The following is a 26,256-nucleotide window of genomic DNA, read 5'->3' on the forward strand; positions in this document are numbered from 1 at the left end:
AAATCAGCTGAAGGTTCACATCTCAGGTTCAGTGGAAAGGAATTCCACAGCTTTGTAGATCGTAGTCTGAAAGAGCAGCCATCTAGATGCACTCTGTGCACTCTAGAGATCGCTGCCTAAGCTGCTTCACTGGATCTCAGGTGTCTGGAAGGAATGTATTATTGAATCAAAGGGAAGAGGTAGCTAGGCCCCCTCTGATTCAGTATCTTATGCGTAAAGCAGAGAGCTTTGAAAGCAACCCTGTGCTCAATAGGGAGCCAATACAGTACAGCAAGACCTGGCCTAATGGAATGCCATTTTGGAATATATAGTAGCATCCGAGCTGCAGCATTCTTTATTCTTTGAAGCATTCCTAATCTGCCATTAGACACCCCCAAACATAGCACATTACAGTAATCAAGCCTGGACACCAAAAGAGCCTGTATTACCGTTTTTTTGGCTGAATCGGGTATGAGCCCTACGATCTTCCTCAGCAGCCTCAGCACCACAAAACAAGTGCCCACCGTGGATTTGATCTGGCTATCAAAAGACATCTGTTCATCAAAAATGATGCCAAGATTTTTTACTTTAGGCTTAGGTATCGGTAAAGGGCCCAAAACATCAGCCCACCATGCGGAGGACCCGATAGAAGGCTGCCTCCCCACCACCGTCACCTCTGTTTCGTCTGTGTTTAATTTCAGACAGCTAGCCTGCATCCAGGCCGCAAGGTCCACCTAGCAGGATTTGAAACTTGCTGCCGCACTGCCATCCTCTTGCATCAGTGTGATAATAAGCTGAGTGTCATCAGCAAGTTACACCATTTTACATCATGATGTTCAACTACTTCCACCAAAGGATGGATATACAGATTAAAAAGGGTAGGATTAAAGGCCAAGCCCTGTGGCACTCCCTGCTGAGGAGGCATAATGTCCGAGGTATAAGGCTTCTGAAACACCTGAAAGAAGCAATTATAAAGAAGATCAGCGAGCCAGTCGGGAGCTCGTCCCCTTATGTCCTGGGCCAACAGCCGTTCCGATAGTTCAGCATGTGAGACAGTATCAAATGCTACACTTAGGCCCAGCAAGACAAGGGCAGCCATGTCTAACAGAGAGCCCAACTTGATTTTTTTGCCAAGAGACATAACTCTTCTACAGAAATCTTAATGATAAAGAACCCTTATGATAATGGCTCCCCCGTCATAGAGGGCATAAAAGAGTCACTATTCTTGGCTGATTCGGGGAAGGAGGCATAAAGATCTGAAAATGTGTCCACGAAAAAGTGGGCTATTACATTGCAGCTACTTGGACTAGGCGCCCTATTGGCTGGTACTGCATCCAATGAAGAGCATTTTTTGCCTCTTCTATCTTTTGGGTCTGTGTGAACTGTATCTGCTTATGTTATTCCTTTAGTGCAAGCTGGTAGATCTCTTTGTCACAAATACCAAAGCTCTTCTGCCAATTGCATTCCAAGTGCTTACAAGCCTTTTTGGTCTGCCGAAGATCCTCTGTGAACTATACAGCAAAGTGTCTAAGCCGAGAAATATTCAGCTTTTTTAGAGGAGCTACATAGTCTAACCCTTCCTCAATCCAGGCCAAAACCTGCAAATTGGCAGCCTGGGGGGATTTTTCTAGACAAGGGGGAAATCTTTTCAAGGCCAATGAAAACTCTTCCTGGCAGACCCTGGTCCAATTCTGAGTTTTAATAGAAAGAGTAGGTGGTCGTCCGGGAATGGGTGTCCAAAACCTGGAATGTAATAAGAAGATGGTCAGACCAGGTAAGAGAGATTGGAGCGACTACTATAATTAAGGATCAGTTGGCAAAAATTAGGTCCAAGATGTGCCCCAGAATTTGTGCAGGTTCCTTAACTAGCTGATGAAAGTCAAGCAGCATAAGCTCTTCGCTTAGGCCTAACCCAGCATGTGCACTCAGATCATCAAAATGCAGATTTATATCCCCTAGAATGAGGAAGATTGGGTGTCGCAGCGCAAATGCCAGAATGAGGTCAAGTAAAGCAGAGATGAAAGATGTGGCTGACCCCGGGGTCCGGTATATTAAAAACTAAGAAAGACAAGGAACTATTTGGGGAAACCAGGACGAAATTACAACTGGTTAAAAGATAGAAGCATGGCCCGCACAGACCGAACGATATAGTATGCTAGTTGGATTTACATAACAAATTATGGCCCGTTGACTGACAAAAACTTTGCCTGTACCCAATATATTTCAGAAAACACTAACCATACCGACAAAACAGGTATACTATATGAAGTGGGGCAACCTAAACAAGAAAAATAGTGTTTACAATTAAAAGTAGAAATAGAGGAAAAAGTACTCTCTCTCTTGCTGGAGAAGCACCAACTAATGTTAAGCAATGTAATGCCTGGAATACACGAAATACACACACAGTAAACACATGTAAGGGCCCAATGGCTCCTAGTCCATGGTAGAGAGATTATCGCAGTGGCCTGCTACTGCTGCTGTGTTTGTAACTATGATATTTATTACTTTCACTTTTTTCAAGGCACTTTCCACGTGAGCACCTCTATGAGCTCATTTTATGCACCTTATGGAGAGACTGTAATAGTATTTATTGAATGTATGCATTATTGATTGAAAAATATATCAAGTGAATTCATTTTACAGTTTTCTGTGTATTGGAGTAATTTTTCTCTCTTTCTCAGCAATTTTTTGGTGTTGATTAAGATACGTTAGTAGATCTCGAGTTCTTGTCCTTTTCTATCCTTATCAATAGGACCATTTGTTGTTTGTATCAGTCTGCTGACCCCAGCGGGCAACCATCCATGTGATAGCATCCAATTGCAATAAGTCACAATGTGTGACCTACCACAAAAATATTCATAAGGCAGGTAACTGTGACCCACTCTGAATGAGAAATTTGTGAACCAACCTAATAATACATAGGTTGGTTTGCAAAAATCCAAAATGGTCACTATTTACGACCAATATTTTTGTGACCAGTGTTTTGTACATCCGGCCCAAATGTGCTAACGATGCAAAGAAAATGCTTCATAATAAATGTAGGTCATTTTGTGATCATTCAGGCTGATGTTGCAGGTACTTAAGGTACCCCCATTAAATAACCTGCACAGGCGATGGACAATTATGCAGATTCATTGACACCAACAAAAAGCTACCTTACTAGTACTAACACAACATTTTGCACCGGTTGGTCAGTCCACATATCACTTTGGCACCGGTCACATCACTAAAATATGTGATGTTCATTTATACCTGCAAGTGTGTAATATGACGGATTAACAGTGCTATATATACAAAAAACTGCCAAAGCTGCTTTGCTTTTTCTCATAGAGGGCCCTCCTTCTTGCATATTGTTTTCAGACTAAATTATCTAATATTATCATAGAGAAAATTAATACAATCGCAGGGTCACACTGGCAGTGACAACTGATGGCATCTTTTCATCACATGAATCTTCCTAATATTCAAAGGAAGTTGGAAAGTGCCAAACCTACAAAATAATGCATGCTTCGTGAGGTTTTACTATCCAAACTAATCAAGAAAGCAGATATACTGATAAATGTAATCCATCTCATGTAATTGCGGTCTTCAAAGAAACCTGATGCTTCTACATACAGTTAGGAGGTTAAAGAGAGGAAACGAAATGTGATCCATCCAAGAGGTAGTTTTCTCTAAATTGTGAAACTGTCTGCACCAACGTTGTGAACATAATCGTTCATATGATTATTAACAAAATGTACTAGGGTTGGTAATAGCGCTCTACCCTTTCTGATGTAACATGTATAATAAACAGATGCTCTTCATTCCGATCACACAAACTAACTACTAGCAATTTAATTTTAGATATAACTATTCAAAACACTTTTTGCCCGTTCTATGCACGTACAAACTTTTTAACACTTTGGATTTACTGGGAAGTGCCGCAGCACGCCAAGCAAGCCCTTTGGCTGCGCCATGCTGCAGCATTTCCAAAGTACAGAAATGCGACATATTTACAATAATATGTTGCATTCATGTGCTCTCCCCAGCGATGGCGCACATGCAGATGCCATGCGCCGGTGCAGGCACCCTTGCACCATGGTGCAAGGATGCCTGCATCATGGGAAGATTGTTTCTGTGCAGGAAGGGGAACCTTCCTGCACAAAACAATCACTACAGGCATTTTCCTCTTTCAATGTGTGCTGTAGAATGCAGCACACATTGAAAGAGGAAAAAACGAGGAAAAATGAAAACATTTCTCCTCGTTGCGCCTTGCTACACCACCCCTAGGGTTCGAGTAGCATACTGACGCATTTCCAGATTTACGATTCCTTGTGAATCTGAAAATGTGTCTTGTTCCATCGGTGTTGTGTGGGAACACCCACAGCAACACCTATGGAATGCCCCTTTCATGCAAAGTGCTGCATGTAAAGGGGTCATTATTACAGGAAAAGCCACGCAGGGTGGCTTTTTCTGTCCTAGTAAATATGGAGCAGGGACATACACCACCAGTACGTCACAAAAACTGACGTACTGGTGGCGCAGGGGGCTTGTAAATCTGCCCCTGAGGGGCTTATTTACAAGCCCCTTGTGCCACCCTTACGTCACTTTTCCCATGTTAAAAATGATGCGAAAGTGGCACAAGGGGCTTGTAAATCTGCTCCTTTGTATTGGACGGAACTCCGTCCGAAGTCTCTATCAGCACAGAATCTGTCCTCTCAGTACATACTGCCAATCTCCTCTCACCAAAAACACGAGAGGAGGTTCTGGGCCTTGCTAAGTGCTGGGCTTTGCTCCCAGTTTCCTCTGTATCTAGGGCGCAACTTCAAAAGCCTTTTCAGTGACTAAGTGGATCATACTCCAGGATATTCAGCAATGAGGTCTCAAATAAAACTACTCGCCGAAAAAGCTTTTAAAATTGGGACCTTAGGGCCACATGCATCAAGGAAAATACCGATCGCAAACGGGCAGATTCGCAGAATATGCCCCTTTGCGACCGGTATTTTTGCATTTGGGATGCATCATCCCAAATGCAAAAATCGCAATTTAAGGAATCTCTAAATTGCGATTACTTAAATTGCGATTGCATTTAAGGAATCCTAAATTGAGATTCCTTAAATGCAATGCATTAAAGTTAAAAAAATAGCGATTTCGCTAATAGGGGGAGCAAATTACCATGAAGTTGAACTTCATGGTAATTTGCAGAAACTTTGAAAAATGCACTTTTGTGCATTTTTCAAAGTTTCATGTTGCGCACACACATGCCCTTAGAGCATGTGTGTTTGCAACATATGTGCACAGATCAATTTCAGGGGTGCAATAGGGTGTAATTGTGACACCCTTGCACCCTTGAAATTGCATGAGCAATTTGCGAGTACCTACTGGTATTCGCAAATTGCTCATGCAATCTCTAATTCATTCCTATGGGCCTGGAGGCCCATAGGAATGAATGGGACGGCATTCCTTAATTGCGACCCACAATTTGCGAGTCGCAATTAAGAAATGTGTAGGAATCGCTATTTTTATAGCGATTCCTACATGCATAGGCTTTTGCAATTCCTTAATTGCGATTCCTTAATAATCACAATTAAGGAATCGCAAAAGTCTACGTTGATGCATGTGCCTGTTAGTATTTAGTTAAGATAGTGACTGTGTGCTGAAGGTACTAGCTGTTTCAATCATTTTTATTGGAAAAATTCAAATTATACTGTTTTATTATCTGCAGCCAGATATGAGTCAGGATACACGTGATGAAGATGGGAGCTGTAGAGAAGAATACACATTTTTCTAAGTTGTTTAGGTTCATTATCTGATGACATTCTGCATTTCCTAACAATTACTGGTGTCTGGGGTACATATTAATGGAGAGACCATGTCCAATGTTGGAGAGAAGAAATAGGAAGAAGATATTTCAGGCTGTGTGCAGGGCATTCTGTTTATGATGAAGACTGAGGGCCAGATGTACAACCTGCCAAATAGCGCTTTGCAATTTGCGAGGCGCTATTTGGCATGTACAACAGTGTGTTTAACACGGTTTGCGATTCCCAATGGGGTCGCAAATTGCGAGGCTCATGAATATTAATGAGCCTCTCGCAATTTGCGAGCCCATTGGGAATGACAGGCCCTCCCAGGGATGGTGGCCTGCTGGGCTCAGCAGACCACCATGTCTGGGACTGCTTTTAAATAAAGTGAATATTTTAAAAAAATGCAGCCCGTTCTCCTTAAAGGAAAACAGAATGCATTTAAAAAAAAAAACATTTTTGTTTCATTTTTTAAGGGCAGGCAGTGGTCTCTGAAACCACTGCCTCCCCTTAAAATATAATATTGCATTAATTTGCAAAGGAGAAGGGGTCCTCTGGGGACACTTTCCCATTTGCGAATGCATTACCATCTACTTGAAGTGTTTTGTGATTGCAATTGCGGTCGCAAAACATTGGTATAAAGCTTAGCGGTCGCTATTAGGAATGGAACGTCCCTTCCTAATAGCAAGTCGCAAAACAGTATTTTGCGTGTCGCAATTTATTTGCGAGTCGCAAAATACTGTTTGTACATGGGCCCATGCTTTTTAGCGTGTGCAAACAGGTCTAAGAGCCGTTTGCGCATTCTAAAAAGCGTCGTACATCTGGCCCCTAAAGTGTAGCCCCTTAATACCATCTTGCTTCTTGAGACCCAAATTATTAATAATTGTAAGCGTATCACTATTCAATGTGTAGATGTTAAATTTCATGTGTTCATAAATCTATTTTCCTATCCTTTATCCAGTTCTATGATGAAAACATAATCTCTTTTTTGTGGGCATTCTTCTCTGTGATTTCAGGCATTCCATACTGATTACTCTGTCACATCACTAATCTCCTGCATAGTTATTTTGTTAATTAATTCTGATACATAAGACTGAAATTAAGAACACTTCATTTTTACCCTGAATGACGAGCATCTTCATTACAGTGGTGTTTGCATCCAGCAGGATTGTTTGTCCCTGGGTGATAACAGCCAATGAGCCATCTTCAGGAGGTGATTCACCTCCCCAAGTGTAATTTGAAGACCAAACATCAATGTAGAAGAAGTCAGCATGGTCCTGCAGTAAAGGCAATGTTCTCAGATTAATAAACATAGAATCTTTCATGTCACGTTGAGTGAGCTGCTTTTTTTACAATTAAGTCACCTCCCACTTCAAATCCTATGCGACATCGTAACAAGGAAAATCTGACTGATACATAGTGACATACCACTAAACACATAAGCCTAGCAACAAGAAAGACATTGGTGCAGCAAAATTGTGCCCAAAACCAACCATAAGGGAATTTTCAAACCTAATGGCATTGAAGGCTAAAACCACTCAACAAACCACGGAGTCCCATGAAGCTGAAAAACGAGGAGGTTCTTATAAAGAATGTCATATAATGCAATATACTTGAAGCATGATTGACTTTTGTTGACATGGTTGGGTTTCAACACGTTACAGCTATTGTAGAAAAGAATAGTGAAAGAGGATGTGTGGGCAGTCTGAATGAGATGACAGTGTATTGACCTTACTTTAGTATACCTCGCATCATAAGTCCAGGTATTCTATTTCTTTAATGTTGTCGAATTGAGTCATAACTATATCTGATCTACCTCACCCGCTGAGCCTAGTCACACACCCACCTCTACCCAAGAAGGATGACAGGAAGAATGAGAATTGCTTGCCTGGACAAGGTTCTATGTTTAATATTAGTTGTGGTTATCGAAATATCTGTAGAACATGTTACCTTTGGTAATGTCTTATCTGGTAGAGACTCTATTTACCTTAGATATATCCCCAAGGACCTGACTGGATTCAGAATTTTTTTGTGAGCAATGCCCCTGCTTTCCGGTAATTGGCGTTTTTCTGCTCCGTGTTGCGGCTGCATCGCACTGGATTGTTACACCACAGTGGTCTCTGCGCTGCTCGCACTATTTTTAGCAGCCATTTGGAGGGTAGGGACGGGTGGGAAGGAGAGAGCAGAGTCTAGTTCTTGACCAGCACAACAGATTTACACATGGGCACGCCGCAGACGCACCAAAGGCAAGCCCATCTGCCACCGTCCAGTCACCAAGGACCCTATCTGTTTTATCAGCAGTAAGGAGGATGAGCTATCATATTCTTTTGAGGCCTTGTTGCGATGGGGGCCAAGTATAACCTGATAGCTAGCTGTTGTAAGGGTTGGCCAGGGAAGGTTTATTGCCCTTTCTCTGGTGCTATTTGCAGGTGGGCTAGTATGCCCCAGTGTGAGATAGAAAAACATTGAAGAGTGCAGAAAAGACTCTTCACTAAGGGAGAAGTGGATGGAGGGGGTCCATTGAAAAGAAAATTATATGGGACCAAATAAGGGTCAAATATTTGTATTTTGATTTCAGGTCAATTCCCAAACACTGTATGGAGGTTTGGGATATTATTCATAGCAAATGGGCCAGATCTGGTATTTATTAATGAAACACGGTTAAGAGACCACACCATGCCAGGTTTGTGCCCGACCATACCAGTTGATTATAAGGTATTGAAATGTGACCACTCGGGGAAGAAAGGTTGGGGTGTTGCAGTTGTTCATAAAGACATTTATCAAAGTGTGAGTGTGAATTACACCATGGTAGGTGACTTTGATTGTGAAATGCTAACTTTTCAAATCATAATGAGCAATACAGTATTTCTAGGAGGTGCTACTGCATATAGACTTCCTAAATATAATTAACAGTTTGCTGCAAAATTGGCTGATAAACTTGCCCCATTTTAGTTAAAATTTAAACATCTTCTCCTGTTAGGTGACTTTAATTTATATTTTGACGATCAGTTGCATAGTTTGAGCAAATCAATGGAAAATTAAATGAAGGGTCTGCATTTAAAATAGTGGATCCAACCCATAAGGCAGGTCATACATTCGATCTACTGTTTTCTAACTTAAATTCAGTGGCAATTCAATCAGTGGAGCCAACCATGTGGTCTGGTCACTTTATTGTAAATTTCTCTTTTTCCTTAGAGGGTGATATGGCTGACTGTCAGATCCCTCCCCTTGCTGTCAAGAGAATATTGAGGCAATTCAAGCCAGCTCTTTTTATCGACAAGTTCAATTCCCTGTGATTATGGAGGAGTACTCTGTGGAAACAGCTACGTTGAGCTTCTAATTGCAATATCTTTATCATTTGATGTCTGTGCTCCAATAGAAAAGAAGAATTTTGGCAAATAGATTATCTGAAAAATAGTATAACAGTGAATTGAGGTCTTCAAAAAGAGATCGTAAAATCCTTGAAAGCAAGTGGAAGCACACTAAAAGAACAGAGGACCGAGTGATCTATATAAAATGCTCTTAAAGACTACTATAAACAACTGAGACAAGCCAAGTGGTAATACCTCATAAAATGACTTGAGGTAAATAGTACTTCATATAGAGAACTGTTTAAAATAGTTAGGGAAACATCTCATCCAGTAGCCCTGGATCAGACAGTTAAAGCCTCAGCATCCTTTAGTAAGGTAGTGACTACATTGCTCAGTAATAAAATCTTGACAATTATTTTTACTTTTGGCGATCAACCTCCCATAGAGGAAGAACAATTTCAGAATGCCAGACTATACCCAGAAACTACCTAAAATTGGGGAAGGTTTGCTGAGCTGTCAGTGGAAATGGTGGAGGAGATGATGGAGAAAGTGAGGTCAGGGTTGGCGTTGGACCCCTGTTCACACTTCATTTACTCCCTCCTATCCCACATACTTGTTCCAAATGAAACAGCACTGCTGAATAAATCTTTGAAGATGGCGGAGATTTACGTAGCCTGCAAACAGGCGTTAGTGGTGCCACTGGCAAAGAAAGCACATGTGGCTGTCTCTACTGTATCTAGTTATCACCCCATATCAATGTTACCTTATCTGGCTAAGGTGCTGGAAAGATTAGGTGATTGTCAACTAATGTAATATTTGGAGAGTGGTAATCTGTTAGACCATTCACAAACGGGATTCAGGGCAAAAAACATTACAGAGTCCACTCTACTGGTGGTGTTGGACAGTGTCAGGGCACTAGTAGATCAAGGTAAAGGAGCTGCAATAATTTTATTATATCTATTGTCAGCATTCAACACAGTATTTCACCAATGTTTGCTCCAAAGGCTGCATGAAATGGGATTGCACTGTTCCAATTTGCAGTGGTTTTACCAACCAGGCTTTAATATCTTGTAAAATAATCAGGAAAACCAGAATGGGTGGCTGCACCTTTACTTTTTTAGCAGTGAGGGTGAGGGTGCCCTTTATAGATACTAGAAATATTAAAATAATAATAAGGCGTTTCTGAAAGTAAATAACATGCTCATCTGATAGAGACGTCTAGATGCACATTCCATATCTTAGAATAGATACCCAAACAATACCTCCCCGGAGGTGGGTCTATGAAACAATTTCATACTAAAAAGGTTCTGCAGGACAGAGTGGAGAAAGTGCCTGTCCCGACAGACCTGACTGTCCAGGTAGTAGTGTTTTGTCAACGTTTGCAGAGAGTCCCATATTGCTTCCTGACAGACGTCCAGGACCAGGGCTCTACCTGCTAACAGTGGTCACAGCCTTGGCTCTGGTCGAATGAGCATGCAAGCCATCATGAGATTGTTTCTTGGCCAATACGTAGCAGATCTTGATACAGAGCATGATCAATTGGGAGATGGTCCGCTTCTGCAAGGCCTTTCCCTTTTTCGCTCCGACTTACCCCATGAACAGCTGGTCATTCACCCAAAACTCACTTGTGCGGCCAAGGTAGAGTGACAATGTTGTTTTTGGGTCCAATCAGTGGAGTCACTCCTCTTCTTTAGAAGGATACGGCGGAGCTTAAAAAGAAGGCATGGTTATAGACTGGCCTACATGAAAAGGAGTAACCACTTTCGGCAGAAAGGAAGCTCTGGTGTGAAACACCTGCTTGTCCAGGTAGATGCTCAGATATAAAGGCTTGCATGACAAAGCCTGAGGCTCACTGACCCTCCGAGCAGATGTTATTGCCACCGGAAAGGCTCTCTTGATGGTAAGGAGCCTGAGAGGACAGATGTACAAGGTCTCAAAATGAGTGCACATCAAAACGTCAGGATTAAATTAAGGTCCCACTGAGGCATGATTTCAGGAACCTATGTGCAATAATGAATTGGAAAAGGAACGGCTGGTCAGGCAACGCTTAAAAGATGAGATAGCAGAACGATATAGGCTTTAAGGTGCCCAGAGCAGAGCCCTGCTGGGCAATGGAAAAGAGAAAGAAAAAGACCTGAGAGAGGGAAGCAACTAGAGGGTCAAACTGTTTCACTGCACACCATGCCACAAACTTGCCCTAACGGCTGGTGTAAAGTATTTTGGTGGTGTGATGCTTGGCTGCCAAGATAACACTGCAGACTTCAGGCGGAGGGTTGAAAGCTGTCAACTGTTGCAGCTCAATCTCCAGACAAAAAGGTTGATCGTTAACAGGATCGGGTGGAGAACCCTCCCTTGCTGCTACCACAGAAGATCCTCCCAAAGGGCAGCCTGATTGGAGGACAGATGGCTGTGCTCAACAGTTTGGGTACCAACCTCTCCGAGCCCAGTCCGGAGCAACAAGAATGACTTGGGCCCAGTTGTTCCTGATCTTCTTGAGAACTCTTGGCAGGAGTAGTATGGGCAGAAAAGCGTACAGGAGGCCTGAACTTTCCTCAAGATGAAAAGGGTCTCTGAATGAGGGCCGCCTTGGAATCTCCAATGCACAGAACTGCTGACATTACACATTCTCGCACAACCTAGGCTCTCCCCACTGCAGAAAGAGACTTTGCACTATATCCGGATGGAAGCGCCATTTGTGATCCACAAAACATCTTCAGCTGAGTCGGTCTACCCTGACGTTCAGAGAGCACACCCGGTGTTGAACCACCAGGGATATGCCCTGCTGTTCCAGCCATGTCCAGAGAAATAGGGCCTCTTCACACAGGGTCTACGACCCCACTCGCCCTACTTGCTGCAGTACCACACGGCGGTGATGTTGTCCATGACATTTGTATTAGTTTTCCCTTGATGGAGGGAAGCAAGGCTCTTAATGCCAGCCGGATTGCCAGGATCTCCAGAAGGTTGATGTGGAGTCCGCATTCCACCAGAGACAAGAGTTCTCTGATCTCCACCTCTCCCAGATGGCCGCTGCATCGCAGGAGTGATGCATCTTTCACTGCTGTGAGATCTGGCTGGGAAGGGAGAGGGGTCCATCTCTGACCCAATTGCGGTCCGTTAACCACCACTGAGTTCTGGACCATGTCAAAGAGATTCCCCTGATGCCGCGCCCACTGGAAATTCATGGTCCACTGCAGAGCCTGTCTATGCCAGTGGGCATGTGTCACCAGCCGGATGCATAAGGACACGAGTCTCAGCAGCCTCAGAGTCAGTCTCACCGATATCCTGGATAGAGGCTGAAACATCAGTATTATAGCCTGAATATCCTGGACATGCACTTTGGGAGGATAGGCCCGAACCTGCACTGTGTCCAGAACAGCTCTGATGAAAGGGAGACTCTTAGAGGGAGTCAGGTGTGACTTCAGCATGTTCATAGTGAATGCAGAGGTTTGCCATATTCTGGAGAATGAAAGAGGACTGCCATAGTCTGGAGATGAGAGATGACAGCCAGAGGTGAGCCCACCTTCAACAGCCAGTTGTCGAGATAGGGCAAGACTGGCACCCCTGATCTCTGCAGATGAGCTGCAACCACCACCATCACATTGGTGAACATGCAAGGGGTGTTGGTAAGGCCAAAAGAGTGCACTGCAAACTAAATGTGCTTGTGGCCCACCATGAACCGCAGGTAATACCTGTGGGCAGGCAGGACGGGAATGTGAAAGTATAAGTACTGCAAGTCCAAAGCTACCAACCAGTCTCCCAGGTACAGGGCAGACAGGGCTTGATAGAGTGTGAGCATTTTGAAATTCTCCTTCTTGAGGACGAAATTGAGAACACGTAGTTCTAGGATAGGACGAAGGCCTCCATCCTTTTTGGGCACCAGAAAGTAGCTGGAATAGCAATCATGACCTGCTTCTGCCATCAGCACCCTCTCTATGGCTCCCTTGGCCAAGAGAGTTGAATGTTCCTGGCAGATTAAGGTAAGATGGTCCTCCGTCAGCTTGTCACAAACAGGTCGCATGGGTGGAGGGTAGTCATGAAGGGGAGGCAGTAGCTCCTTCAAACAATTTGGAGATCCCATTGGTCTGATGTTATAGACCTCTAATGGGGCAGGTGATTGTGTATCATGCCTCCCACTGATCGGCCATGATGGCAGACTATAAGGGTTTGGTGGCTGCAGCTGTCGGGGGCTTGGTGGACTGACCCGACCTCTGCCTGTCTGTCGCAAGGTCAGTGGGTACCACATTCTTGGCCTTGCAGAGGCTGGGAAGCTTGTTGGAAGGGTACAGACATGGCTGGAAGCCCCTTCCATAGCCATGAAAGGAGCGGACTGGGGTTGGTGAGGGGCCATGTAAAGACCCAAGGACCTAGTCGTAGCCCTGCTGCCTATGAAACACTCCAGTGCTGAGTCTGCCTTGTCTCTGAAGAGACGGGATCCATCAAAGACCATGCCAATGAGTGATGCTTGGACATTGCCTGAAAAGCCAGTTGTTCTCAGCCAGGCCCCCCTTTAAGGAAACTGCAGTGCCTAGCAAGTGGGTGGTATTTAGTTCAACATCTCTCTGGTTAGCAAAAGCTTGGGAAAGTATGGTCAAGGCCTCCTCCGGAACCAGGGGCAGCAACTGGGCAACAAATCCCACAGAGCATAGGAGTAATAGCCCATAAGGCATGCGGTCTTCGCAGACCGTAGTGCCAGACTGGTGGAAGAAAACATCTTCTTGCATAAGGTGCGCAGCATCTTGGATTCCCTATCCGGTGCAGCTGTAGGGAATGTGCCAGGATATACATGGTAATTGGAGGCTTGGACTACCAAGCTCTCCAGGGTAGGGTGTTTTGTGAGGAAATTGCTGCAGTTCAGTTGCTAGAGAAGCACAGGTCACGCCACCATTTTTCGACGCGCTCTAGTCTTCCTCACTGATTCGCCCACCGCAGCTTCAAAACCAGCTGATGGGGCGAACGCTCAGTCTAGAGACGCATAGGTAGCTCCGGGAAGCAGGATACGCTGACAGCCCTGCGCTTGGGGGATCTTTTGGTATCCTCTTTTGAATTAACTTGCCCATTTTTAAAAAGCATTCTTGATTCTATTGCATTGTTGTGCTAGTGTTTTAAACGTTTGGGGGCATAATTAAATTGTTGTACCTACTTGCCGCATGCTGATCACCTCTCCCCGGTCCACCGCAGCTATAGTGTGCTGATTGAGTGGAGGGAGCACGGGTTAATGGCTACGGTTTCTCGAGTATTACTCACTTCTGGTTGCACAATTTACGCCGCCATTTTTAGACGCGCTCTAGTCTTCCTCACTGATTCACCCACCGCAGCTTCAAAACCAGTTGATGGGGCCGACTCGCAGTGGGTGAGCCGGCGGCGCACCAAAGGCGCGCAAAAGGCAAGCCCGTCTGCGCCCGTCTGCGCCCGGCCGGGACCAGGGGCCAGTACCTCTGTCCCCCTGCTGGTCTATACTGCAGAAATGCTTCGGACCCTTGCCACAAGCAAGCTCGACTTTGAGGAAAATGCTCACGCGACGCTGTGGGACGAAAATGTATTGAGGACTGAGGTCATGCCCAGGCCATCTCATTCGATGCCGCAGGAAAATGTCAGTGCCCCTAGAGCATGGGGTCTAAAGGTAGCTGTTTTAAATACATGCTCTCGACAAAAGCACCATCTTGAGGTCTTCTCTCTGTTACAAGATGGTGATATAGACATTCTGGCACTTATAGAAACGTGGTTAGGGGACAGGTCAGCCCCAGACCTCATCGCAGCACTCCCAACTGATTTTGATGCCTTCTGGCAAAATAGACCAGGGGACACTAGAGGAGGGGGGGTGGCGTTTCTTTTTAAAAAGAGCCTAATGGTCACTAAAATAACAGCAGAAAATTACGATAATGCAGAAATCTTGGGAGTAAAAATCTCCTTCAAATCGTCCTGCATTGTACTTATGGTATTCTATCGGCCTTCGAGGACCACCCCTAGCTTTAATTAGCTTTTTCTGGAACTTATCACTGATTTATGTTCCAGATATAAGCGTCTTCTAGTAGTGGGGGATTTTAACTACCATTGGGATAAGACACAGAGAGAGTCAGCGGCGGGTCTATTTGAGACCGCCATGCTCTCAATGGACCTTCAGCAATTGGTCAACAGTTCTACCCATGTTAAGGGCCACTCGCTTGATCTTATCTGGACCTCGCAGCCTTGGGCAGTGTTGGACTTGGCCCTTCTGGCAGGTTCACCCCTGAAACTTTTTGCTTTTTATTGTGACCTGGTGTTAGTGATTTTTGGCTTCTGCGCACTTTACCACTGTGTCCCAGGGTAAAGTGTGTGCGTGTAGTGAGGTTGGCCTGCCCTCCCATAGGAATGCATGGGGGAATGTATGTGTCCCTGGTAGTTCCTGATGCGTGGGGAGTGCAGGTGCGAGTTTGGTATGTGCGGACTCTTGTGATGAAATGCTGCGCAATGATGTGTGCGGTGTCAATGTACCTAGTGTGGAAGTGCCACTTCTAGAAGTTGGCATTTCTGTGTGCAGTGTGAGATAAGTGCCTTGTCTGGCGATTGTGGAGAAGTGTGGCTCAATGATTAGAGTGGCAGACCCTGATGCAGAGGTCTAGCCCGGGACCAGGGTTCAATTCCCCGCCTCGGCGGGTCTTGGGCTCAAAAATTCCACGGACCTGATAATTCTCACCTCGGTGCCTATTCCAATCATGGAGTCCCAATCTGCAACTCTGGGCAATAGCTTGCTTAATCTCCACAACGGCCCCCACAACGATAATGATGCCTGGCCTCCACCTTGGGGGTGCCCAGGAGTGGACGCCTCACAGGGAAAGCCAGGATGGGTTCCACAGCGGTATTCGTACAAGCGCCTTGAGACCCTTGCGGGTGAGTAGTGCACTATACAAGTATCAATTTACATTTTACATTGGCTGGCTGAGGTCATGTGATGGGCTAGGGAATCCCCAGAGTCAGGAGGAGTCACCCAGTGGTGAATGGGGAGATCAGCAGCCAGATGGGTGGGAGGAGTACACCTGGGACCTGAATAGGGCTGGGCTTTCCCCACACAATGCTGGCTCCGCCCCCTGTGGTGCGACTGATGACCCTGGCCTGTTCTGTGAATAGGGAGAGGGGCTTAGCAAAACAAAGTGCTCAAGAACCAGTTGCATCTGGTTCGCCCCTTCCCTGCACCTTGGGACAAAGGTAACATGTGTATAAAAAGGGGCTGTGACCCCTTACAAAACGTTCTCTGCTGATCCTAACTAGGGGGCCTGCTGCTGCTGCTGGGCGACAAAAGGACCGCCGCTGGGGACTGCCTCCCTGCCTGGAGGCCCTGTGAGCTGGCCCCTGGGCCCAGCCCTTGCCCCCCTGCCCTCTGAAAGACTTACTCTGGACTTTGGCTGGTTATTGGAGAAGCTCTCCCCATGTTCACCCTCTTGACTGGGTGTTCGCCGCCCTGAGGAGCGCCTTCGTGGGAGAAGCGGCGCTGAACGGCGATAATTTACGAGGGAATCCTGACGTAGGGATTCCCCCGCTTTTGGCCCGTGTTTTATAGCGGGTGCCCACCCCGCATTGTGGTGCTCGTTGGCAGGAGCCCACCCCGCTTATTACTTGGTTTCAATTGCGGGAGCCCACCCCGCATGTGTGGGCTGTCGCGGGTGCCCACCCCGCACTGTATGATTCATTGCCGCCGTATTGGAATCACCGCCGCGGCCGGGCTTACCAGGAAGTCAGGCGCCTGGTGTTGGGACGTGGGCAGGGCCTAACAAGCAACGTTCGAGCCTCGCGGGCTCCATTTCCGCCCCCTTCACTCCTGGGATGAGGAGAGAGGAGGAGGCCGGTGTCTCCCCCCCCCCCGGGCTCCCAAGAGCGAGGGAGAGCCCCGGTGTACAGCGGAGGGCAACAAAAAGCAGGAAGCAGGCGGGAGCCTACCCCGCGCTTCTGCGAACGGAAGACCGGGAGAGTGAGGGCGGCGGCTCCCCGCGCAGGGCTCCCGTGTGTGGAGGGAGCCCTGCAGGTCCCCAAGGAGAGGGAAGACCCCACCGGAAGAGTCTCCGCTTCAGTCCGGTGAGTGGGGGCTGAGTTAAGAGCTCCCGTGAGCTCCGCCGTATCCTGTGCCTCCCTACCCTTCACTTCGGCTCTTTCAGCTGCCCCACGTGCCGAGGGCAGCTGCACCGAGTGGGCAAGTTCTTTTTGTGGGGCATATTTCTTGTATTAATCCAGAGCGCCAGTGCGCTCCAACCTTTTGGGGACATTATTCTTTTAGAGCCCAGAGACGCTCCAACGTCGGGGCAGTGTTCTCGAGCCCCTGAGAGGCTTCAACATCGGGCATTATTTCTTAAGAGTCCAGAGGGACTCCAAAGGGGGCATATTTGTTTTAGAGCCCTGACAGGCTCCAACGTTCTTGGGTGCATATTTGTTTAGAGTCCAGAGGGACTCCAACATGAGGGCCTCGAGGTGCCCAGGCCCCAGTGCCCACAACTGCCCAGCACTTAGTGGGCAGCTGCAACGTTTAGGTTGTGCCCCTGTGCGCGTTGGCTTGCGCAGCCTGCGCAGTCCAGCCCTGACTCTGTGGACAAAGGGGCGTTTGAGCCCCTGAAAGGCCAAGTTGGCCTGGGGACAGTTTTCTTGTGTTGTGCCCTCACCTAGGGTACATAATCATTGTTACCGGTGTACTTTTGCGCCTGTGCATTGCCTTTATGCTATTTTCATTCCTAATGTGATTTATGCAATGCTTTGTGTATCCCTCTAGATGTATTTTTATACCTAGGAGGTTGTGTTACCTAGTATAGTGATACTAGTGAGTTCATGGTTCCCTGCGCAATATTTTCCTAAGGTGGTTAGGGTTGCGTAGGTGGTACTTACCTGTTACCAGTGGTTACTGGTTGTGCGCTACATTTTCTAATTGGTGCTACAGTGATTATATGTGCTATGTTCTAAAAGTGCTTATTCCTGACAGTGGTCCATGAGGCCCTGTCCCATGTAGATAATTCCCCTGTAAATTCTGCCCGTGCCAGTGGCACATTGTAAAGTGTGTATTTATTATCTAATGTGCTTGGTATAATACAAAGGCTATTTTTATATATCCTTGTGTGGAGTTCCTTTTGTGGTGGGCCTAGGGTGTTGTTGCTGTTTGCGCGCGCAAACGCTTTACACATTGCCTCTGGGATAAGCCTGACTGCTCGTGCCAAGCTACCAAGGGGGTGAGCAGGGGTTATCTTTGGCGTGTAACACCCCAGCCCTGACTAGAGTGGTGGTTTCTGCCTGGCTTTGGCGCAAGCCCTAGCCAACCAGAAATCCCATTTCTAACAGGCAGTGATTACAGATATTAGCCCCTGTGCCTGGTCTGATCACTCGCTGCTCAGATGCTGGGTCCCGAGCGATAGCCAACTATCACAGACCCCACCTCTATGGAGAAAGGTCAGAATCTGGAAAAATATTGAGGCAGGTCACTTAACAGCTACCCTACACTCCATTACGCACCCTAGAACAGAAATAAACAATCTGGACCAGGGAAGTGAAGCCTTACTGACCCATCTACAGCAAGCTATAGATATAGTGGCACCAGAACGGAAAGAAAAAGTCAGGGCTAAAGGAAAGGGGGCCCCCATGGTTCAATGAACCACTAAGGGATAAAAAATAACATCTCCGCCAAGCTGAAAGACGGTGGCGAAAAAGCTATGCGCCTGCAGAGCTCAATGCCTATAAGATCCTTCTTTCCATCTACAAATCTTGGCAAGGAAAGCGGAGTATTACGAGGGAAGGATTGCTCTGGCAGAGAACAAACAGAAAGAGACTTTAGCTATTCTTAAAGAATTGAGTCAGAAAACAGAGAAGAAATCCGCAATCGCATCTTTGGACTGTGATGCCTTTCAGGATTTCTTCCTTCAGAGAGTCAAAGATATCATCTCAGAAATTGCTAGAACACCCATCGATCCTAGCTTCCTCCATGAGATCTACCCCTCTCCCTGCTCTAGCAGTCAGCTTTCTAATCTCCCCAAGATTGATTCAATCGCCTTAGCATCATTAGCAAACCGCACCAAATCAGGCTTCCGGGTTGACCCCTGTCCTCCAAGGATCTTTCAAATGGCCCTGCCAGGGCTAGAGAAACAGATCCTGGATTTACTTAACAACACTTTAGTTATGGGTCATCTACCGACAAACTTTAAAGAAGATACCCTGACTCCAGACCCATCTCCCAGCTCCCCTTTCTAGCCAAGATGTTGGAACAGCATGTTCTAAAGATACTTTCAAAGTATTTGGAGGACCACCAGCTACTCCAAGCTAGACAGGCGGGTTTCAGAGCCCATCATAGCACAGAGATGGCTGTTCCGGACGAGCTCAGAGTTTTGGCTGATGATAAACAACCGGTTGCACTGATTTTATTAGAACTGTCAGCGGCATTCGATACGGTCAGCCATAACATACTGCTGAACCATCTCACCAATCTGGGTATCGGCGGGCAAGCATATCAATGGCTAAAGTCATTTCTGTCTGAGAGAGTCCAGCTGGGTGAACCGTTATCTGCTCTGGGCTCCTTGACCTGTGGGGTACCCCAGGGCTCTGCATTATCTCCACTTCTTTTTATTAGGGATCTGCAACCCCTGGTGGAGACTCTGACTCATATGGATTGTCAGGTTTTTGATTACGCCGATGATACTCAACTTCTTATCCGGCTTAACTATTCCCGCCAGGCTCAGGAGTCGGCCAAAAAGTTGCTCAGGTTCACTGTAAACTGTTTGACGGCCAATTCTTTAAAAATAAATCCGGATAAGACCGAAGTGCTTATCATTCCAACAAGGAACAGCCCCTGTTGTGATCTTTTCTGGCCTCCGGAACTAGGTGTAGCCCCGGTACCAGTCCCGGTCGTAAAGAGCCTTGTGCTGAAAATTGACTCTAAACTATCCATGTCTTGCCAGGTCACCACGGTTGTGGGAAACTGTACTGGCGTACTCAGGCAGCTGCGGAAACTTGCTCCTCTCCTGTCAACATCGTCACTACAATCAATTGTCTCCGCCACGGTCATCTCCAGGCTGGATTACTGGAATGCCCTTTACATTGGCCTCCCTCAGAAGCTCATTGGGAGGTTGCAGGTGGTACAAAACGATGCGGCCAGGCTTATTTTTGGACTTCCTAGAAAGACACACGCTACCCCTCTGCTACATAAACTACATTGGCCCCCTATCAAACAGAGAGCGTAGTTCAAGGGTCTATGTATTGCCCACAAGGCAATCTACGGCCTGGCACCCAAATATATAAAAGATCGCTTGAAGAAATATGTACCTGGCCGGACTCTACGATCTTCTGAGGCATGCAGGTTAGCTCCCCCAGGTACATCTCTTAATCTAAGGGGGGTAGAGCGTTCTCTGTTCTCCCGCAGATCTGGAATGATCTGCCGGAATATTTTCGCAGGGAACCGGCTCTACTCATCTTTAGGAAGCGCTTAAAAACTTTCCTATTTAAAGAGCCGTTAACCGCTGCGTAATCATCTGCCTCCGCCGCTGCTATTCTACTTCTGCACCAGTGACTTGCTAACTTTTCTCTAGAAGCACTTAGAGACCTGTAGGGGACTTGCGCTATATAAAAGTCATATAACGTAACATAACAGTTGTGGTACAGGCTGCATGTGGGGGTTCAGATTGAAATGGCAGGGTTTAGAAGATATATTTCTTACAAATGAGATTTAGTGCAAGGTCACTTACTAATTTTCTGAAACAAGTAGATGTTTCTCATTAGGGCTGGCTGTATATGTACATCTTTTATGGGACATCAATGGTACTAACGGCATAGTAAAGAGCCCAAGAGGGTGGTGTTACATGAGATGTGACACAGTAGTGTAAGCAATGTTACAGGAATTAATTTCACATAATGACTAGAATACAAGATTATGTGTATGGAGGACTTAAATGTATTTTAGATGCTGTCTTGGATAGTTCAACTGTGGTGACCAGACCATTAAACAGCGCCTCAAAGAAACTAGATGAACACCTCTACTTAATATGTGTGCAGAACTCAAAATGGTGAAACATGGTGGGCTCTTTACTTGTGTCCGCAGAAAACATATGGCCTGATTTAGAGTCTGGCAGATGGGGTACTTCGTCAAAACATGACGGCTATCCTACCAACTTTACTACAGGTGCCACAGGGTATAATGGACTTGTAATAAAGCAGAACGCATAGTTGTCAAGTTTGTGACAGAGTATCCCATACACCAAACTTCAAATCCATAGTCCCGTATGGATTTTTTCAGGGTAAGTGAGGCACATTAAAGAAGCCACTTGGTGAATGATCTCAAAGCCTAGGCTGACATCAAACAAACAAACATTCTAGACTGCCTGAGGTTGGTGATCTCTTTTTGTGTTGACGCACAGTTGTTTTAGAAGTACAGTTGTCCTGCTCATCTTCTTATTTTGAACATTGCATTGCTAGTAGCAATAACTTTAGCTCATATTATTGGAAAACTTTAGGCCCGTGAGTCGGGCAAGATGGCCGCGAGTGAGCTGTGCTAAGCGGTCGCACGCAACCTCTCTCTCCCATCTGAAAATGTAGTTACTGCTACTACTACTGGAGCTGGAGCTGGATCTGGAGCAGTTTGATAATAACCGGTTTTATTGATGTCTACACTTGTCTCGGAGATTAAGGAGTATATAATATCAGAATTGCATCGGCTGAGAGAAAGCTGGAGAAGATTTGCCCGGGCCGTGGATTGTATAAAGCTGCAATATACACAGTTTAGCGCAATGCCGCCTCGGCCCGCAAAAAGCGATAAAACTAAAGAAAAGGCAAAGACGAAGGAGCAAATGGAAGACTGTAATGTCCTCCCGAAGGATCATGCTGAGATAACTACCCTTGATATTAGTACTAAGGAACCAGGAGTGATTCGGAAAGTGATACAGCAGCTGAATAAGAAGACCACGGAGACACGAAGAGGGGAGAAGACTGATTTACTTGGTTTACTCGGAACTAATGTAACAGGGTCCCAATCAGGCGATGCTAAGAGCAAGCCGCCCTTCAAACATGCTCCGAGCACAGCGGAAAAATCTGATAGAGGAGACAGAAGTAAAACCAAGCCTAAACCCCGAGAGACCCCCCTCAGGCAACCCACCTTGACAGAGGCATTCTCCGGCCATCACGGGCTAGCAGGGAATCAAACGCCAAACGGAGTCGGCTGTCACAGATCTGTAGCCAGTGAACCGGGGAGCGTCCTCGAGGACGCGGCAGACGCTGGAGGCGCGTCAGTTACAGACGCTCCTGCTGCTAAGCAACACCAACAGCAGCAGGCTCAGCAGTCTGTGGGAGAGCGCGAGCAGGAGGCACTGAAGCTTGCACTGAATCGTGGTGTGGTCTCTTCGGTAGGATCTCTCTGCACTGAACGGGGTGAGTCTGGACTTGCAACTACTGGTGAGAGGGAAAGTGGGGATAATGAGAATGATATGCTGGTACTTGAAGCTGAGTTATGTGCTCCCCAAAACTCCCCCAAAACCTCCAAAAACCCCCGAACCCCCCCGAATAAAGCCCTAGCTACCTGGGGAAGCTCTCCTAATCCGGGGAGGGAGAGGGGGGGGGGAAAGAAAAAAAAGAGACAAATAAGCAGAAACTGTATGATCCTAGAGAGGGGAGAACTGAAAAGGCTGAGGTTGGCTCGGGTGAAGGAGAGAGATTCTTTTCACTTAACGAGGACTCTGATTCAGCACAATCAAGTGGTGAGCTCTCAGAGGAGCAAGATGACGATGAAGATGAAGAAGTACTGCTCTCAGACACCAATTCCTCTGGGGAGGATATAGGTACAGCAAGAGACTCGACCTTGAGAAAGAGACAGTTAAAGCCTAAGCCAAAAAACAGACAGAATGGCGGATTGGGAGAAGCGGAAAAAGGGCTGCTTTGGGACTATTCGGCCACTTCCCAGGTGTATCATGCTGAAGATACTACTGAGCCAAGGAAACAATCTGCTTCTTTTGATACTCTGTTTAGCACGCTGAAACAGATGCAAGCAGAGGCTAGAGCCGTGAGTCGGAAAGCAAGACAGGATGCTAAGAAAATACAATCCTCACTAAGAAAGACAAATAAATTATATGAGGACTTGGTGGGAAGAGTTACTGAGGTGGAGGAGCGTACGAGCAAGCTCGAAGATGACCACAGTAGCTGGCAAAACTTTAAAGAGGCACAAGAGAAGATGGCTCAGGACTTCCAGTGGAAAATGGAGGATTTTGAAAACCGCCAAAGGCGGAATAACATCAGAATTCTGGGTGTGGAGGAGGGTTTGGAAGGGCAGGACGCAAGGAGCTACGTGATCAACTTACTTAGAGGGGCATTCCCGGAGTCCCAGTGGCAGTGGGACAGGGAAGTTCAGAGAGCGCACAGATTTCCCTTCACACTCAGAAAAACACAGGGGGCTAGTGGAGATGGGAAAGCCGCTTTTCCAAGAGCCATCTTAGTATATTTAGGAAATTTTCTATTAAGGCAGGAGATAATTGAGAAAGCTAGACCGGATTCTAAGAGGTCATTTGAGGGTATCTCCTTCTTCGCCAGGCCAGACTTCTGCCATGTCACTGTTGAACGGAGATGGAGGCTGAGGCAGTTGATTGCTAAATTTCAAGGGCTAGGTTCAGAGGCTTATCTATTGTTCCCTGCTAAATTAAAAGTGGTTACTAGAGGGAGAGTTATGATATTCTTCTCAGAGATTAAAGCCCAGCAGTATATAGATGAGTTGAAGAATCAATGTCCGTAAGGAAAGAAGGGATGGGAGAGGGGGCGCGATTGTTACGGCTCAGTCCGAATACACATAGGTCCTGCGGACCTATTTGCCTGTACCAGGGGGGGGGGGTGGGGGTGGGTCAGGGTGGAGGGTCATACCACAAGGGTTAAAATTTTGGAATTTATTGGGCTTGATAAAGCACATTGCTTTTTTATTTTTAGTTTTATGGGAGACATCGCGCATACAATTTAGATGGTGTAGACAATGTCAAATGATTGTAGATTGGTATATCTTTTGGTTAAATAAGGTTAAGTCAGACGTGAGTAAGTATTTTTTTGATACCCCTTAATGCCCTGTAGAATTGCCTCGATCAATGTATGTGGACTCAACGATCCTAGGAAAAGGGCAAAGGTAGCAGGGTTACTGAGATTTTTACAGCTAGATCTGGTATGTCTGCAGGAGACCCATATCGAAGTAACACAGATATACCTTTTGAAACAATTGGGATTTGACGTATTAGTGGCAAGTAAACAAAATACCAGAACCAGGGGGGTAGCAATACTAGGAAGATTTAAGGACCTGGTGGTGTATAGGAAAAAGGAGGATCAGTGGGGAAGATGGGTTATGGCGGATTTATGTTGGAAGGGGACACGGTTTACTTTAGTAACCATATATGGATCTACTGGAGACGACCCTGATATTTGGCAGTTTATGGATATGGAATTGTCGCAGTGGCCGGAACCTATTATATGCTGTGGGGACTTTAATATCCACGACCCAACAAGCTCTTTTTTAGCACCTAGGGGGGAGGTACTTAGGGAGAAAGAAAAAATCATACAGAGCTCTTGCCGATATGGTTCAGCATAATTCTCTTGGAGACCCATGGATGAAATATCACCCTCTCTTAGATGGTAGCACCTTCTTTTCCCTACCACATAAAGTATTGGTTAGGTTAGATTACTTTTTAATTTCTAACTCCTTAATCCATCACTCAAAAATAGAGAAACAACCTAGGATTATATCTGATCATAATCCGCTTGTTTTAACATTAAATATCACTCAGATAAGTACTACGAAAACTCAATGGACCTTTGAACGCGGTTTACTAAAAGATGAGGCATATCAGAGACATATGGAGAGGTGGATAATAAATTATTGGGAAGATAATAGAGGCACGGCACCACCAGGTGTAGTTTGGGATTGCTTTAAGGCTGGGGTTCGGGGGGAAACGATGAGCTTTGTAATAGCAAGACAGAAAAGGGAAAGAAGGCACCTTGAAGATATAAGGCTCAAGTTATACACAGCGGAAGAAAATTTGGTTACAGCCACAACGCAGGGAATCCCACTGGATGCCTATATATTAAGATTGGCTACTCTTAAGGGAGATGCTATGGAAGGTATTACCTCAAAAGCTGCTGAAAAATATCTGGCACACAAACAGGATACTTATGAACTAAGCGAGAGAGTTGGACATATCCTAGCGGTTAGAACTAGACAGCGCACAACAAAGGCTGATATTAAGGAGATTCAGGACCTTCAGGGAAATTTGGGTACTGATTCAGATTTTATTAGAAAATCTTTCCATAAGTTTTACACTAATTTGTACTCGACGGAGGGCTTAAGGGACCCAATTGATATAGAAAGATATCTGGGCGATGTTTCTTCGGCTGTTTTACCGCCAGAAGATAGAGAGATATTAGACGCCCCTTTTCAGCTAGAGGAGATTAGTAGGGCATTGGAAAGTCTCCCCTCTGGGAAAGCTGCTGGACCAGACCAGATCCCGGTGGAATTTTATAAACTGTTCCATAATAAGATACTGGGTGAGATGTTTAATATAATGTTACATACGCAGCAAGGCGGTTCCCCGCCGGAGACCTGGGGGGGGGCGGATATCGTAGTTATACCAAAAAAAGGGAAGCCTCCTATACACCCGGCCTCATATAGACCGATTACCCTCATGAATTCTGATGTTAAAATCTACTCCAAAATTCTGGCGACAAGGCTTGCGGAGAATATAGAGCAGCTTGTAACCCCATCGCAACACGGTTTCATCACAATGCTTGATGCTGCAGGAACACTGCGCGACCCTATTGCAGCACTGTTTCTAGACGCTGAAAAAGCCTTCGATAGGTTCGCCTGGGAATATCTTTGGGCAGTTCTAAGATGGAGTGGTATAGGGGAAGGCTATATAACAGCTATCCAAGCTCTGTATAAAAGACCTACTGCCAGAATTAGAGTGAATAGAGGGTATACAGAGGTAGTTAAAATCTTTAGGGGGACAAGACAGGGTTGTCCCTCGTCCCCCCTCCTTTTCGCAATATTTCTTGAACCTTTTTTAAGACACCTGGACAGAAATGATGGGATTCGCCCAATGGTTTTGAATGGTAGAACAGTAAAAATTCTCGCATATGCTGATGACGTGGCTATATTAACCCCTGACCCGGATATGGCTATAATGGAGGTAGAACGTGAGGCCACTAAGTTTGGACAACTGTCAGGTTATAGTTTGAAT

General features: G+C 45.9%; 1 protein-coding gene across 2 annotated transcripts in view; it reads right to left on the reverse strand.

Annotated features, from left to right (window-relative positions):
• LOC146830894 (fibrocystin-L-like) overlaps nt 1-26,256 on the reverse strand; it is a 1,907,335-nt gene that overhangs the window by 632,793 nt on the left and 1,248,286 nt on the right. For both annotated transcript variants that reach the window (XM_085605084.1, XM_085605082.1), the window contains exon 44: nt 6,880-7,036. In XM_085605084.1, coding sequence (XP_085461210.1) covers nt 6,880-7,036 — 157 coding nt within the window. The remainder of the gene's footprint in view (nt 1-6,879; nt 7,037-26,256) is intronic.

The sequence above is a fragment of the Triturus cristatus genome, chromosome 5_1 (assembly GCF_964204655.1).
Source record: "Triturus cristatus chromosome 5_1, aTriCri1.1, whole genome shotgun sequence".
Taxonomy (NCBI): Eukaryota; Metazoa; Chordata; class Amphibia; order Caudata; family Salamandridae; genus Triturus; species Triturus cristatus.